Consider the following 16,340-nt stretch of genomic DNA (forward strand, 5'->3'; position numbering starts at 1 on the left):
GGTGGGAGGCAGTTGGTGACAAAGTTTGTATGGGTGTGGTGTGGACTTCCAGTCTCTTTTCTTGTGATGAGTCAGTCCTCTCTGGTTGAGGAAACTCCTGAGGAGGGGTTATGACAGTTGAGTCCTTTGTGGAGCACCTGTCTCTTGGCAGATGAGGGGAGTTCAGAGAAAGCCTGCGCCTGCATTTGCTCTTTTCCAGGTGCCTCTGGCTTAAAATGATCAATACACCAAGTGGCATATGTGGGTGGCATGTCCTGCTGCCCTTACAATAAGTAGTCCAACATTCAAAACTGGCATATACAAAGGTCCTCTTGAAATGAAGCATTTCTAATTTCAGCTCAATTCCTTAGGTATATGTAGAAAAATGTATAAGATCTAGAAGTTTTATAATAAATATTATATTCTCCTCACTACACAATCTGTGCAGTCACAGGCATTTCCTAGCTGCAGGCTTCCCCACAGTGGCAGCATTGATAATAACTATAGAATCCTGCTTTTTCCTGTCCAGTAAAATTTATAGGCTGGCTTTCCTTTAGGCCTTTGCATAAATTAGAACTATTTATATATTTTTGGTTGAAAATAAGATCCCCATTGTCTAAATTATGTCAGGGTAGCTCCTAGCTAACATAAGAATATATTATATGATTTAACGTGATATCCAAATTGATAAGTCAGTGATAAGAACTTTCCTGTAAGGCTTTTTAAAAGATCATTAGCCATTTCCATGTCATACGAAGTTCCAGTTAGTCGCACAGTATTTTAAATCATAGTTCACTTTTGTACATTTCTGGGGGGGTCCCTGACACCTCACCCACTCTAGTTCGTCTTTTATTCTAATCTTGCTTCACATCTTTGATAACTTTTGGCTAAGGCTGTGATATCTGAGGGGAAAGTAGGGCAGTAAGACAACTTAGATCAACCCTCTCCTCTTACTCTGTACCTCTGTAGAGAAAGGCAGGATCACATTGACTAGTAGATGCTGGTAGCACCCAAAGGTTGTTTCCTGGAGGTCCTCAGACCAGGAGAGGTTGAAAGACCAGTTGAGGAGAGGGGGTGATATGGGCCCCGTGTGCCCACTGCTCGTCCCTGCGCCAGCTGCCTTCACACTCAGTGCCTCCGTTGGCTTCGTGTTAACATGAAGTGTCTTCATCCCACAACTTCTGGAGCCAATGAAGTGGTGGCGCTGGAATGCAACCCCTGTCTCTCTGCTAAAACTCATGCTCTGTTCTTATTAGAGGAGGAAACATGTCGATATTCTCATCCTTATGAGGTAGTTCAAAAACCAGAGTTTGGGCAAGTCACTTGCAGAAAATAGGGTACAGATTGTTTGTTGTCCTGGAATTAACAGTGATATCTGTATGTAATGAGAGCAAAGCATGCACACTTTGTGGGTGTATATGCCGTTTATTTTCTGGAGCAGAGCATCGTGCCCTGTCTGTACAATGAGAATAGTACGTGTCCGCTCTGTGATTGTTCTGGGGTTCCATGCAGCCATCTCGGCAGGTTTGTGCCTGTGCCAGGGCAGAGTGCGTGCTCCATAACCAGCAGCTCTACCCGGTGTGGTGACTCTATATGTTATTTTCGGGGGTGTGTTTTCATGTGCTCTTGTGTTCACCCCCAGATATAGGTACCTGTATTTTCTGACATCAGGGAGTGTGATTTTCATGTATCAGTCCACGGGCATGGAATCATACTTAAGTGGATGTTTCAGCTTCTTAGATTGCAGAAGAGGCAGCACCGGTAAACAAGGCTGTCCCCAAAGTGTAAAGTAGACATCCCCCATGAGTAATTACATTGCCTTGTAATCGAAAGCAGAATTACTTGTTCGTGGGTGTAATGACTTGCTTGTGTATTTTAAATAGAGGGTTGAAAATTCATACAGTATAGGCACTTTTGAAATTGGGAAAAGTTTTGTTTTCTAGGACTAGTTTATTAATTTTTAGATATTAAAGCATATGACAGTATATATTGTACTTTGATTTTAAAAGATTCTTTGTCATTTAAATGCTAATTTACCTTGTTATTTTATTTTTTTAGGGAATATCTTGGTAAACAGCTCCAATCTGAGCAACCTCAGACTACTGCTGCCCGAAGCTAAACTAACCTCCCGTGTCACCTGTGATGGCAGAACACCTGGAGTATGAATTTCAGTAAATAATTTTTCATTTTATTTGTTATTTTCTTCTGCTGTGTAGCTGTTTCCACTGCTGATTTCTAGTAAAAGTGTTTGCCCATTAATCTGTATAAAAGTAAATGCTTTCTGTACCTAAGGAAAAGATTACTGTTACATATATTGCTTGTATTTCTATATTTATTATTCTCTGGAAATGAATATAGTTATTAAAGGCTTCTCACTCCAAATATGGTTTTCTCTTTACTCTTTCTTACTTGGACTTTAATAAGCTGTGGTCACTGGTAGCTCCAAACAGGTTGCCCAGAGCCAGTCACAGATAGCAGCTGACATTGGCCTGCACCAGCAGCTTGTGAAGAGGCCCAGAACCAATACAATCAGTGGCCAGTTCCAGACAGAAAGAGCAGGATTCAGTGAGCTTCTCCAGCAGCTTATCCACAGGGAGATGTTGGCAGGTACCAAAACCTTCTGAGGCAAATTCAGCTTCGTGTGATCCGCACTGGCATAACAGCTTGCATGCCTGTTGTGTGTTGAGCCTCACTGGCAACCAGCCTGAAGGTTGATCCCATGCACAAAAGGGCCAATAGCAATCAAGACTCAATTACAACAGGAGGGCCCACAAAACATGCACAAGGGACATTCTTAAAGTACCCAGCTCAGTGATCAGGGAGGCTGCACTGCTGGGTCCCACAGGTCACCTTCTACATAAGGCTACTCCTACCAAGACGGAGTCAGCAGATCTTCCTGATACATAGAAACAAACACAAAGAGGCAACCAGAATGGGGAGACAAATAAAAGCCTTGGAATGGATGGCTTTACTGGTGAATTTTTACCAAACATGCAAAGAAGAACTAATACCTATTCTTGCACTATTCACAAAAATTCAAGAGGAGGGAAGATTTCCAAGCTCATTTTCTAGGCCAGCATTATCCTAATTCCAAAACCAGATAAAGCAAAAATTATAGGCCAAGATCCCTGTTGAACATAGATGCAAATCCTCAACAAAATATTAGCAAACTGACTCCAGCAATACATTGAAAAGATTATAAACCATCATCAAGGGGGATTTTTTCTGGGGATGCAAGGTTGTTAAAATATCTGCAATTCAATAAATTGACACACCATATAAACAAAGATAAAAATCACATGGTAATATCAACAGATGCAGAAAAAGCATTTGATGAAATCCAGTACCTACTTATGATAACTTTCAGAAAAGTGAAAATAGAGAGAACATACCTCCCATAATAAAGGTCATATATGACAAATCCACAGCCAACATCATCCTCAATGGGCAAAACTACAAGTGTTCCTCTTAAGATCAGGAACAAAACAAGGATGTCGCTTTCAACATAGTACTGGAAGTCTAGTCACAACTATCAGACAAGAAAGAGAAATAAAAGGCATCCAAATTGGAAAGAAGTAAAACTATCATTATTTGCAGGTGATATGATACTGTATATAGAAAACCCTAAAGATTCCATCAAAAAAATTACTAGAACTGATAAATGAACTCAGTAAATGGGATACAAAATAAATATCTAGAAATCAGTTGCATTTTTATATACCATTTTATAATGAACTATCAGAAAGGCAAAAAACAAACAAAAACCCCCAACTCCATTCACAATTGCTTCAAAAGAGTAAAATACCTAGGAATAAATTTAATCAAGGATGTAAAAGGTCTGTACTCCAAAAACTATAAGACAAATTGAAGAAGATACAAATAACGAAGCATATACTGTCCATGGATATGATGAATTAACATTAAAATGTCCATACTACCCAAAGCAATCTATAGATTCAATGTAATCCCTATTGAGAAACCAATGGCATATTTCATAGAACTAGAACAAATATTCCAAAAATTTATATGGAACCACAAAAGGCCCCGAGTAGTACAGCAATCTTGAGAAAGAACAAAGTTCTCAGAGGAATCATGCTACCTGATATCAAACTATACGACAAGACCATAGTAATCAAAACAGCATGGTACTGGCATAAAAACAGACATATAGATCAATGGAATAGAATGGAGAGTCCAGAAATAAACCCATGCCTTTATAATCAATTAATATTTGACAAAGGAGGCAAAAACATACAGTGGGGTAAAGACAGTCTATTCAACAGATGGTGTTGGGATAATTGGACAGATACATGCAAAAAAAAAATGACAAACTATTTATTAGACCCAATAAAAGAATAAACTCAAAATGGATCAAAGACTTAAGTGTTAGACTAGAAAATAAAAATCTTAGAGGAAAACATAGTTAAATCTTGAACATTTCTGGTAGCAATATTTTCCCTGATGTATCTCCTCAGGCAAGGGAAACAAAAGAAAAAAATAAACAAATGGGACTACATCAAAATAAAATGTTTTTGCATAACAAAGGAAACCATCAACAAAATGAAAAGACAGCTCACTAAATGGGAGAACATATTCGCTGATACAGCTGTTAAGGGATTAATATCCAAAATTTAGAAAAATGTATGCAACTCAACACCAAAACCCCCAAACAATTCAATTAATAAATGGGCCAAGGACCTGAAAGACACTTCTCCAAAGAGGATATACTGATGGCCAGTAGACATATTTAAAGATGCTAAGCATCACTAATCATCAGAGAAATGCAAGTTAAAACCACAATGATACATCACTTCACACCTATCAGAATGTCTATTATCAATAAATCAACAAACAAGTGTTGGTGAGGATGTGCAGAAAAGGAACCCTAGTACACTGCTGGTGGGAATGCAGATTGAAGTCACTGTGGTAAACAGTATGGAGTTACCTCAAAAACTTAAAAATGGAACTGCCCTATGACCCAGCAATTCCACTTCTGGGAATTTATTCAAAGAAACCTAAAACACTAATTTGAAAGAATATGTACACCTCTATGTTCATTACAGCATTATTTACAATAGCCAAGATTTGGAAGCAGCCCAAGTGTCCATCAATAGATGAGTGAATAGAATAGCCATAGTACATTTACATGATGGAATACTACACCAAAAAAAGAAATTTTTACCCTTTACAACTGCATGGATGCCCCTAGAGAAATGTATGCTAAGTGAAATAAGCCAGTCAGAGAAAGACAAGTACCATATGATCTCACTCATATGTGGAAGCTAATGAACAAACTGAACTAACAGCAAAATAGAGACACACTCATAGATAGAGAACCGGCACACAGCTCCGGTGGAGGTGTGTGTGATAGGGGTTGAAGGGACTGAGCAACCAAAAAAAAAAAAAAAAAAAAAGAAAGAAAGAAAAGAAAGAACTCATTCATGGACAGAGACAACAGTGTGGTGACTGTGGAGGAGTGGGGTGAGGCAGGTGGTGGCAGTTGAAGAGGGTAAATGAGGGATAAATGAAGATTGAAAAAAAGAGACTAGAATAAAGAAAATATACATACATACATGCATACATACCCTGGCAGGATGAGGGGAGAAAAACATCGAAAGAAGGAACGAAAATGTTTAGGGAGGTAGCTAGAGCCAGGATTAGTCTTATCTGGTAGAGTGCAGGACTCAAACATCTATTTGTTATAGATTAATCCTGAATTAAAGTCCTACTAGAAAAGACAAAATTAAGAATAAAGTTGCCATATGACCCAGCAATCCCTCTCCTGGTTATCTACCTGAATAACTTGAAAACATGTATTCGCAAAGATACATGCACCCCTGTGTTCATTGCAGCACTATTCACAGTGGCCAAGACCGACCCTTTCCGAGTGCTGGACGGCTTGTGCAGAGACTGCCCCCTTCTGGTCAATCTGAGCATCCCTTTGAAGGAGCAGGACCCACACCGGAAGACGCGCACACGTGTCTTTGGTGTGGATTAATGCACCTTAGGTGGATGAGAAGATGCTGGATCAGGTTTGACTGGTGAAACACGGAATAAACTTGGCTGGGGAAAACCAGATTTTTGTCACTTGCAAATGCAAGGTTCAGGATGGTTTGGAAAGAGAATGAATTTTGCAGGGACACAGTACAAAGAGTTCAAAACTCTTCCTTGCCACCAAGGGAGCTTTATTCCCTGGTCAATCCATCTTTCTGTTTACATGTCCGTCTGCGTATCCCCATCTGAGTCATTGGATTGAGGTTTTTAAATCGTTACCGAGACCGAAGTGCTTCCGAGGCTTTGCAGTGGTTGTGGAGAGGACTGGCTGGCCCCCAGTCTCCCCTGGTTTAAGAGAAGGTGGAGATTTTGATTTAACTCCTGAATACAGAGCTTTATCCTTTCCCTCATCGGATACACCGTGGCAATACTTCCAGCTCCCTCTCTCCAGGCGCTCACCCCATTCCCACGCAATGGAGGAGCCCTGGCCGCTAAGTGGGTACTTCACATGCCCATCACGCTGTCCCAAGTGACCAATTCCTATGGTAACTGCTCTCAGGGACCGTGGAGTTGTGTTTCATTCAGACACATGAATTAGTCTCTGCAGTGCAATAGACTCAGGTGTTGATTGATACTGATACAATATTAGTCTTTATTTTGATACGGAAAAGTAGCACAAATGGCACTAAGGGCTCTCTTATGTCTCTATTCAAGTTCACGCTGGCTTGATTATAGATACTTGAAAATCCACTGTAATATTTGCTACTAGTAGGTGAGTCTGACTCCCCCCCCCCCCGCCCCCAAATGCTTTTTAAAAAAAAATTTTATTGATTTTTTACAGAGAGGAAGGGAGAGGCATAGAGAGTTAGAAACATCGATGAGAGAGAAATATAGATCAGCTGCCTCCTGCACACCCCCTACTGGGTATGTGCCGCAACCAAGGTACATGCCCTTGACTGGAATCGAACCTGGGACCCTTGAGTCCACAGGCCAACATTCTATCCACTGAGCCAAACCGGTTAGGGCCCAAATACTTTTTTAGGCTATTTCTTGCCAGTTTATTTTTTCCAGGTGAGCTTTGAATTATTTCTTTAAGTTTCCATCAAGATTTTGATGTGATTTATTTTAATCTATACATTAATGTGAGAAGGCTCTTATAGTACTTTTTTTGATCTGAAAAAATGAATCTCTCTCCATTTAGTCAATGTGTCTGAAGTTATTGTAGCTTCCACAAATTTTGTTAAAGTTTTCTTTCCTACCAGTTCTTTTACTTTAGGAGTTGTGAAAATGATTTTCTCTTATTATACTTTCTAACCATGATTGCTAGTACATAGGGACATTATTTCTAAATATATAGAACTCATTATCCTGTGTCTAGTCACCATGTAGTTATTAACAATCTTTCAGTCTCATTTATTTTCTGGGTATATAATCACATATCATACAAGTAATGGACATTATTTCCTTCTTTCCAATAGCTGTGCAGGTCCCTTCTGTTCCATGTTAGTGATGGAGAGAGCTAGGTTAAATGTAAGCTCTGACTCATACTCTCAGTCAGATATTATGCAATTTTCTTAGGCTTCAGCTTGTTTATCTGTAAAACAGAAATGATAGTACCTGCTTCATGGAGTTGTCAGGGTGAAAGGAGAAGGTGCTTGAGTCTCTCTATAATAAGCTCTTTATTACTTATTGTACTGGTCTGAACTCCCAGGACAGAACTGCTTCAGACAGTACACTTTGTGGGTCTTAATCTTAAAGGTGACACCCCCAGTGTAATGATCTCATGCAAGATTCAGCTGCTGGTCTGAGACGATCCCTGGAGAAAGGCTTCCGTTCCTGGCTTACTCCAAGTTTCCCCCTGGTCAGTGGTAGGTGTTGAATTTTGCCAACACCCTTGCATGGCATCTACTGGGATATTCCATGAAGTTCATATTTGACCCATGGATGTGATCATCTAAGGTCACCCTCAAATTAATCTTGAATTTCTCAAGGTTAAGATATCCTTGGAGTTCTGGAATAAATAAATCTCACTTAGTCATGGCATATTATTCTTTTAATATGCAAGTAAATTCCATTCATATTTTTCAAATCCTTAATCTTGTTATTTAGTTTAGCAGCAATTCCTCTCAGTTTGACCACCTGACCCTAAACCTTTATGTCCTCATCCAAAGGTTGATTAAAGTGTTGACCAGACCATAACCAGGGTTAGAACCTGGAAATGGAATGAAGGACCCCCAAATTCAATTAGAACCTCGGTTTTCATAGTTGACTCTTCCATATTGTACAGGTCACTAGCTGAAAGCCCAAGGTGAACAGGATGGGAACTTTTGGGCTGCTTGAACAATGTTGACTGAAAAGTATTTATTGTTGGGTAATGAGGTCCAATCTTACATAGACCTTGCATAGATGGGTCCCTTAAGATGCTTTTGGTTCAAGCAATAGAAAACTTGACTCAAACTAGCTTAAAATCAACGACCCAGTTCCATGTGAGAAGTCGAGGGAGAATCTGTCCCCAGGGGGCGCCCTCAGCTCCATCCTGTGCTGTCCATTTGCTTACCATGGACCTGAGTCCCCAGGCCTCACAACGGACTCCTTCATGTGTTGCTTTTTCTAGTAGACATCCTCTCACTTCTCATGGCCAAAAGCAGTGCACAGCCAATGGCGGGTTAACTGGGATGACCTTGCTTACTTTATAACCACCATCTTGCCCTGGACAAAAGGAGAAGTGAGGAGGCAGATGGGGACACTGGGCTAGCACCCCGTGTCTGCTGTGCCATGATCGGATAAAGCAGGACTCCAGCTTTCGGGATGTCAGGAAGGGTGACCTGCACAGAGCCTTTGGAAGATAGGAAGGAAGGCCTGGAATTGTAATTTACTCTATTACAGCATAAGGAACAAGTCACCAGCCCTAACCGGTTTGGCTTAGTGGATAGAGCATCGGCCTGCGGACTTGAAGGGTCCCAGGTTTGATTCTGGTCAAGGGCATGTACCTTGGTTGCGGGCACATCCCCAGTAGGGGGTGTGCAGGAGGCAGCTGATCAATGTTTCTCTCTCATTGATGTTTCTGACTCTCTGTCCCTCTCCCTTCCTCTCTGTAAAAAATCAATAAAATATATTTAAAAAAAAAAAAAGGAACAAGTCACCAGAACAACCACTACTTAAAGTGAATGCTGATGTGTTCACCTGTCCTTCTCAAGAAGGCCATGCTGTCAGTAATTCAGACAAAATCATTATTTCATATTCATATCTGTAATCATCACTTGGTCCTACATTTATTCAGTATGCACTGTACTTATCTTGGGTGAACAGGCCCACAGGATTTCAAGTCTGAGCCCAGAAGCTGTCAGCCTGATCCTTAGGGCTTTCCACAAGGGACTCTCCGTCATGAGTTTCTCTATCAGGAAGGGCTGTCCGGGAACCAGTGGTTAAGAAAGTGAAGTGCTGGGTGTGTAAGAAGAATGACCCTAAGATGGGAGTTGATCTAGCCATGCCTGAAGCTTATCCTGAAAATGACTGCAGCCCTCCCATGCCTGGCAGCCCTGGAGGTGATGCTGCCGGCCATGGCCTTCTGCCAACGTGCCCTGAGCAATAAGAGCTCCAAGAACATAATGGGGACGGAGAGCACAAGAGAGCCAGTTTCTTTGTTCTGAAAACAGGCAGCTCCAGGGAAGGACACCATGGAGACAGATTCCTGCGGAGCAGCTGGGCATCCCTGAGGCTGAGGCTTGGCATTTGGCAACACTACGCTGGACTTTTGGTCTTTTACACGGTGCACTTGTACCGAGGGAAATCTATTCCCAGGCTTTTGGGGAAGGAACTTGACATACATTTCAAGTTAGGTGAATATAATCCACAAATATCAAGATGTTTTACTGGATTAGGTTCTTAACATAATCCCTCCTCCTTACTGCTTTAAATACTATTCTCAAATGTTTGTCCTGCCACTGTGGGCAAGGTGACCCCACCCCCAGGGCTGTGACAGCATGCCCAGGGGCATTGAGGTGGGGCAGGGGGTTTAAATAAAAAACAGTCCTTCAAAAAACATTCTCATAGAATGTAAATGTTGGAGCCATATTTACATATAAAGATCTCCTTTTACTAAATGCCATTTTAATAAAAATTGTTTTGAGAGGAAGATGTCTGAGTGAATCTACATATTCAAATTATGCAGTTACTATGCAGCTTTTATTGGTGCATTTAAATTTTGAAAGTAAGAAATGTTTCCTAAACTCTGGCATATCTTGTTTTTTTCCTGCCAAGTTGCTGCTAAATATAAATGACTATCAGGGAATGAATATTTATCATATGCTAAGCGCCATGCTGAGCTCGAACAGAAAACAATCAAACAAGAGGCTAGAACTTACTTCCGAATGCCCATGAACCTAAAATATGTTGTGTTTATCTCACAAAATACCAGGCACATACATAGTTTTTTTCCTAAATAAGATTTACTTCATTTCCCAAAATAAGATGTAGGTAGGAGGCCTTTCATGAGCACCGGTTGAGAACTGGCTGGGTATCTTGCTTAGAGTTCAAGGGAGGTGTTATAACTGGCACTTGGAGAGCAGCTGGGGGGTGCCCAGCCCACATGGTCTGGGTGAGCCTGGGATTGCCCTGCTCTGGCCAGCAACCGTGAATAAAGTGGGCATGGAGTTTGTCATCAGCTGATTTATGGGGGCCATTTCTCTGCCCTGTGTTCTGATATTTGAGGCTGGGTCCAGCATCAATCAGCAGTGGCTTCCTGAGATGGGACTCTAGCTTCAAAAACCTCCACCTCAGGTGCCAAAGTCCAAGTGGCATATAAAGGAAGTGAGAAGGCACAATAGTGTCTTGTAGGAAAACCACACCCCCGTTTGGAGGCTAGTAGCTGAAATGATATGTGGAAAGTTAAGGACCTCCAAAAAGGCAATGGTAAGTGTAGAACAAAGGCATAGACCAAACAGCTCTTCACAGTTGGGGGCACCCTTTTGATGTCGGATGAAGTGGGGTGTCTTTTCCCACTGGGGGCTGCGGATGGAATCCTTATGATATCGTGAGAAAAAGGATTTTCTGAGACTTGCAAGGTGGGATGAGTGATTGCATCCCTGGGTTTCCAAAGTCCCATTCCAGTCAGAGAGGAAGTGTAGATGGGGCTTCCGTAGAGCCAGAAACAAAGCCAGTGTCCAGAGTTTTCTTTCCATGTTAGTATCTGGTTCAGTTCAGCATCAGGCTAGTTACTATTGTGTGTGTGTGGGGGGGTGGGGGTGGGGGAGTCCACATGGCCATGGACACATGGGCAAATGCAGGAGAGCAAGCCCTGAGCAATAAAGAGTCCCAAGAACACAAGGGGGACCAAGAGCATAAGAGCACAAGAGAGTGAGTTTCTATGTTCAGGGAATTAAGTACCCCAACTCTTCCTGCCTTTGCCGTGGCCATGCCCATTCTGGTCAATGACCTCTGTTCCGAGGTGTGATTGACAGCAAGCACCTTTGCTAGTCCCCCCAACTTTACTGAGTTTTACAGGATTGAAGTGTTTGTATGCCAAATTGTAAGCTTCGGAGACTTTTGTTTGTGCAGGTCACACTAGTCCCCTGGCGAGTCATTGCTTCTTCTTGTTGGACATCGTGGGCCCACGGCCAGTGCAGAAGTCTGTCTGTGCTGCCCAGGACACTCTGCATGGGCACTGTGGGGAGCGGTGGGCCACAGACTAATGACAGTCACTTTGGAGGCTGGGGGAAAGAAACAAGGAAGAATAAAAGGGCAAAAGAAATGAAATTGCAAACCAAGAAGATTTGATTCAGAGGCTGTTAAAACCAGTGGCAGAGAAACTGTGAAGGAGTCAGATGTTTGCAATGTTCTGGACTTGGCTGAATTTACCTGCAAGAATAGTTCTATAGCTGATGGAAGTGCCAGCATATGCTCAACAGATGGCAGGAGTTCAGGTTTTCATAGGTTGGCAAAAATCTACATTGCCATATATAAAATGTGTATATGTTACACAATTTTAATTTTTTCCCTACCTCCCTTTCTTGAAAACTTATATCTTAACACCCAAGATTTTGCCAGGCAGAGTCTTACAGGAACTTAACTCAGATGTTGGCAGGGGTTTTGATGTGAGTGTGTGTGTGTTTTTTTTGGTGTGTGTGTTCTGACTACACCCAAACTCCTCCTGGCCGGACTGTCTTAACTCATTCTAGAACCCACCTCTCCAGGTGACGGTCCCATGGACGGTTCTGCCCTCTTTTGTTGATTAAATCAGTCGGCCTGTCTGATGAGTTGGTATTTCTCTAGTGAACCTTTTCAGGACACTCTGTTGGGAGAGGCCTCAGAGCAGGAGAAACAGGAACCGATGCACATGTAAAGCAGGAGGTGGCCAATAGGACTGGGAAGTAGAATCAGCTGTGACAAGAAGTAGAGCAGGGACCTGGTCTGGAGTCTGAGAGCAGTGGCGTGAAGGTGGGGACACGCAGAGGAGTAAAGCCCTCCCTCCCTGTCTTTCTTCATTTCGGTTCTTTAGGAGATTGAGTGTCATTTCTATTTGGATAATTTCTCACTGTTGTACGTTAGATCATCTAGGAGGGCTCACTGAGGCAGTTTGGGGTGAAAAAAACTTATTACGGATCAACAGCTATGAAAGAAAGCAGAAGGAGGCAGTTCAGGTAGAGAAAGAAAGTGAGCTATGGTGCAGCCCCACATAGCCCTGCCTACCCACCGGGGAGTCTGAAGCAAACATTACCCCAGATGCCTTGCCTGGCCTGTCTGTGTTTCTCTGCAGCTGAGCCAGGCCCTAACACAGTGAGCTGGATGCTGTTTGCTCACCACACTCCCTGAAGCTGGACTGTGTGCCGTCCCTGAAGGAGAACCAGGCATTTCATTTTGGGTCTGACACAGGCCACTCATATTCATTTTCTCATGTATCTATAGGGAGCAAAATTCTCCCAGATCTCTCTTGATGAGGGGAAACTGAAAGAGGTATGTGAGTGGGACAGGTGACGCCCCTGCTGCTGCGGCTGGTCTTGGAGCACACTTGATATCCATCGCCTCCCTCCTCCATTCCCATCCTAGGTGCTCCTTACTCCCAGGGGCCACCTCTGCTGGCCTCAGTCCCGCACTCGTTATATGACCCAGACCCTCGTCCCTGGGTGACCCAGGTCTTTCTCAGGTTGGGAGTGCTCTTCTGTCCATTTGGAGTCACAACCAGGCAAGAGACAGTGGAACATCTCTGCGAGACAGCTTGGCTCCCTCCAGGCGCACGGTCAGCTACTGTTCCCAGGAAACAGCATATATTTCCCACAGCTGACCAAGTGCCCCTTTTCTGCCATTGAGGATAATGTGAGGTGAGGTTGGAATATCTGGAACATTCAAGGACAAGACAAGGCCCCTGGACCGATCAGCGGCAGAAACCTCTGTTCCTGTACAGTTCTGCTTTGAGAACTACAGCAGACATGGGTAGGGGGTGCTCCTTGGAAGGACCTGGCTTCTTCCCAGTCAGATTTAGTTTGGGATTTACCTGATGCTCAGGGGGTGGCGATGACATGTGCTGATAAAATCTCCTGCAGTCTCAGCGAGCAATCTCTGTCTCCGTTTACATCCCTCCACGCCCCCAGTGAGCTCCAGAGTTGGAGGAATGTTTGGGCTACATGGTGAGTGCTTTCAGTAGCCTTGGAAACCACCTTCCATTCCTGCCTCAGGACATGCCATAATTTATTCCACACTGCCGGGAGCCGGTCCATCCTTGCTGTTTCAAGGGACCTGGCATATATGGCATACTGTTCTTAATATGTTTGCTCACCTTCTTGGCACTATGTGTTTTAACCAAGGTCACCTCTCTGAGAAAGGTGGTTTCCCCAGGTAGGGATTTTCCCCTGAAGTTAGGGAGGGAATAAAACCCCTTAACTAAGTGCCAGGCGGGTAATTAATCATTTTAACTACGAACAATCATGCTTAAGCTACATAATCTTTACTCCCTGGAATGGAGATAAGAAACGCCCTAACCTTTGGAATAGAGATTGATAGGATTGGAATCAACTGGTATAAATACAGATGTAACAAGACAACAGGACACAGAACCTAGACACAGAACCTAGACACAGAACTTACACAGAACCTAGAGACAGAAGAACTTCGCTGGAGAGAACATGGCAAAAGATCCTGGACAGAAACTGGCCACAGAACCTAGAGACAGAACCTAGCGAGAGAACCTGGCTGAAGAACCTAGAGACAGAACCTGGCTACAGAACCTGGATAGAACATGGCAAGAGAACCTGACTAGAACCTGGTGACTGAACCTGGCTGGAGAACCTGGACAGAACCTGGCTGGAGAACCTAGCGAGGGAACATGGACACAGAACCTGGCTGGAGAACCTGGAGAACCTAGCAAGAGAACATGGACACACAACCTGGCTGGAGATCCTAACCAGAACTTCGCTGGAGATCCTGAACAGAACTTGGCTGGAGATCCTGGCTAGGCTGCTGATCAACTGAACGCTGTCTCCGTGTCATTCCTTCTTCGCCGACTCTGTCCACACCTTTGGGGACCCCTGGACCTGCTGGGGTGGGACCCCAGCACCACATGAAACATAGATAGTTGATATCATCTCAGGAAAGAAGCTGGTGTAGGGATGAAAGAAAATATAGCCAGACTTTACCATGTTTGAGTGTAGCTGTCAGTGGGGGCCACCGAAAAGGGTGACCAAGGCGGACCGGATGCTGTCAGCATAGAAAGTGACCGATAATGCTGGGGAGAAAGGATGCTATTCAGGGTTCCATTTAATTTTGAAAAGTCATAAGGCACAGGATGAGGAACATGCCTCAGTTTTCTCAGGAATGGAAGGAAAGTGAAGGAAAGAAGAGAAAACAAAAGTAAACTGATACTGACTTTGGTTGGGGCAAAGAGTAATTAGGGACTTTGTTTTAGAAGATCTTTAGAAACATATATACCCTTCGATTCTGTCACTATAGGAATCTATTTGAAGGAAATAATAAATGCTGCTCATAGAAAGTCATCAAGCTATTCATGGAATAGATATTCTAATCAATTGAAAAAGTCCAAACAATTAATAGCAATTAATATGTCAGTCAAGAGACATTTATAAGCTAGCATACTACACAGCCACTGGAAATTTGTCGAGGAATTCTTAAAGATCTAAGGCAACTTTTCATGATATTCTAAGTACAAAAATAAGAATAAAAACACAGATTATAATGTTAATTATGTGAATTGATATATGCCTATATACATATATTTGTAGACAAACAAGTCCAGATTTTACATTGTATTTAAATTTTGGATATGCTATGATCATAATTTACTTTTACTTATGCAACCTACGTTAGGAAGGAAGAAACCTTACAAATAATTTTTTATAACTCTAAGAACATCTATACATTCTATTCTTTTATTTGGGTCAATTGAAACAAGGGCAATAATGTCAAAGTTGAATTAGCTTCCACATGTTTGATAAGTAACTAAGTGTTTTTTTTTTTGATATATTTTATTGATTTTTTACAGAGAGGAAGAGAGAGAGATAGAGAGTTAGAAACATCGATGAGAGAGAAACATCGATCAGCTGCCTCCTGCACATCTACTGGGGATGTGCCCGCAACCCAGGTACATGCCCTTGACCGGAATCGAACCTGGGACCTTTCAGTCCGCAGGCCGACGCTCCATCCACTGAGCCAAACCGGTTTTGGCAGTAACTAAGTTTTGATAACTCTCATGCAATGCATAAAATTTCTCACAAAAAGTAGAACAGCTGTTACAGTCCCAAGACCAAAAGTTGTATAATAGTTAACCATTTTGATGAGTATCAGCTCACAGCAGTATTTTTTGGAAGTTATCAATTTCATGGTGAAAATAAACATGACTTCAAAGAGTGTTCACCTGATGTGTCTCATCTGACAATGTTCAGCATCTTCAAAGTTTGTGACTGCTTACGTTCTCCACAGAGTCTCTACTCTCTAAAACAGGCCACGAAGGCTAGCTCAGTGTGTGCTTTGGTTCGTTAGAAGAGAAACTGAGGTATATTAAACATTTTAAGAGTTTATTTGAACAAAAATCAATTGGAATCAGGACAGCACCCAACCAGAAGGAGTGCTCTGCCAATAGAAGCTCCTGGAAAGACTTAAATAGAGATGGCAAGCAAAGAAAGGAAAATATTGATTGGCTATAACGGCAAGCCTAGTTGGTTGTTTGTGATTGGTGGGCCTTAGCTTTTGATTTTTTAAGCATGAAGCATTTACAAGGCTTATGTTTTGGTTTATTTACACAGGCTGCCAAGGCATTAGAACCACCATAATGTAATGGCTTCCTTGTTTAATTAATTCAACAAGTTTTAATGATGATTTTTTAAAATGATGATTTACTAAGGCTGAGTAAGAGTATTGGC

General features: G+C 42.4%; 1 protein-coding gene across 6 annotated transcripts in view; it reads left to right on the plus strand.

Moving 5' to 3' along the window:
- Window positions 1-2,361, plus strand: part of ATP6V1H (ATPase H+ transporting V1 subunit H) — a 74,950-nt gene extending 72,589 nt beyond the window's left edge. For all 6 annotated transcript variants that reach the window (XR_009449513.1, XM_059671780.1, XM_059671779.1 and 3 more), the window contains one exon: window positions 2,038-2,361. Coding sequence is in view for 5 of the 6 variants with exons in the window: in XM_059671780.1 (XP_059527763.1) it covers window positions 2,038-2,098 (61 nt within the window). In the remaining variant the exon portion in view is untranslated. The remainder of the gene's footprint in view (window positions 1-2,037) is intronic.
- The last annotated feature ends 13,979 nt before the right edge of the window (window positions 2,362-16,340 follow it).

Source organism: Myotis daubentonii, chromosome 17 (genome assembly GCF_963259705.1).
Source record: "Myotis daubentonii chromosome 17, mMyoDau2.1, whole genome shotgun sequence".
NCBI lineage: Eukaryota > Metazoa > Chordata > Mammalia > Chiroptera > Vespertilionidae > Myotis > Myotis daubentonii.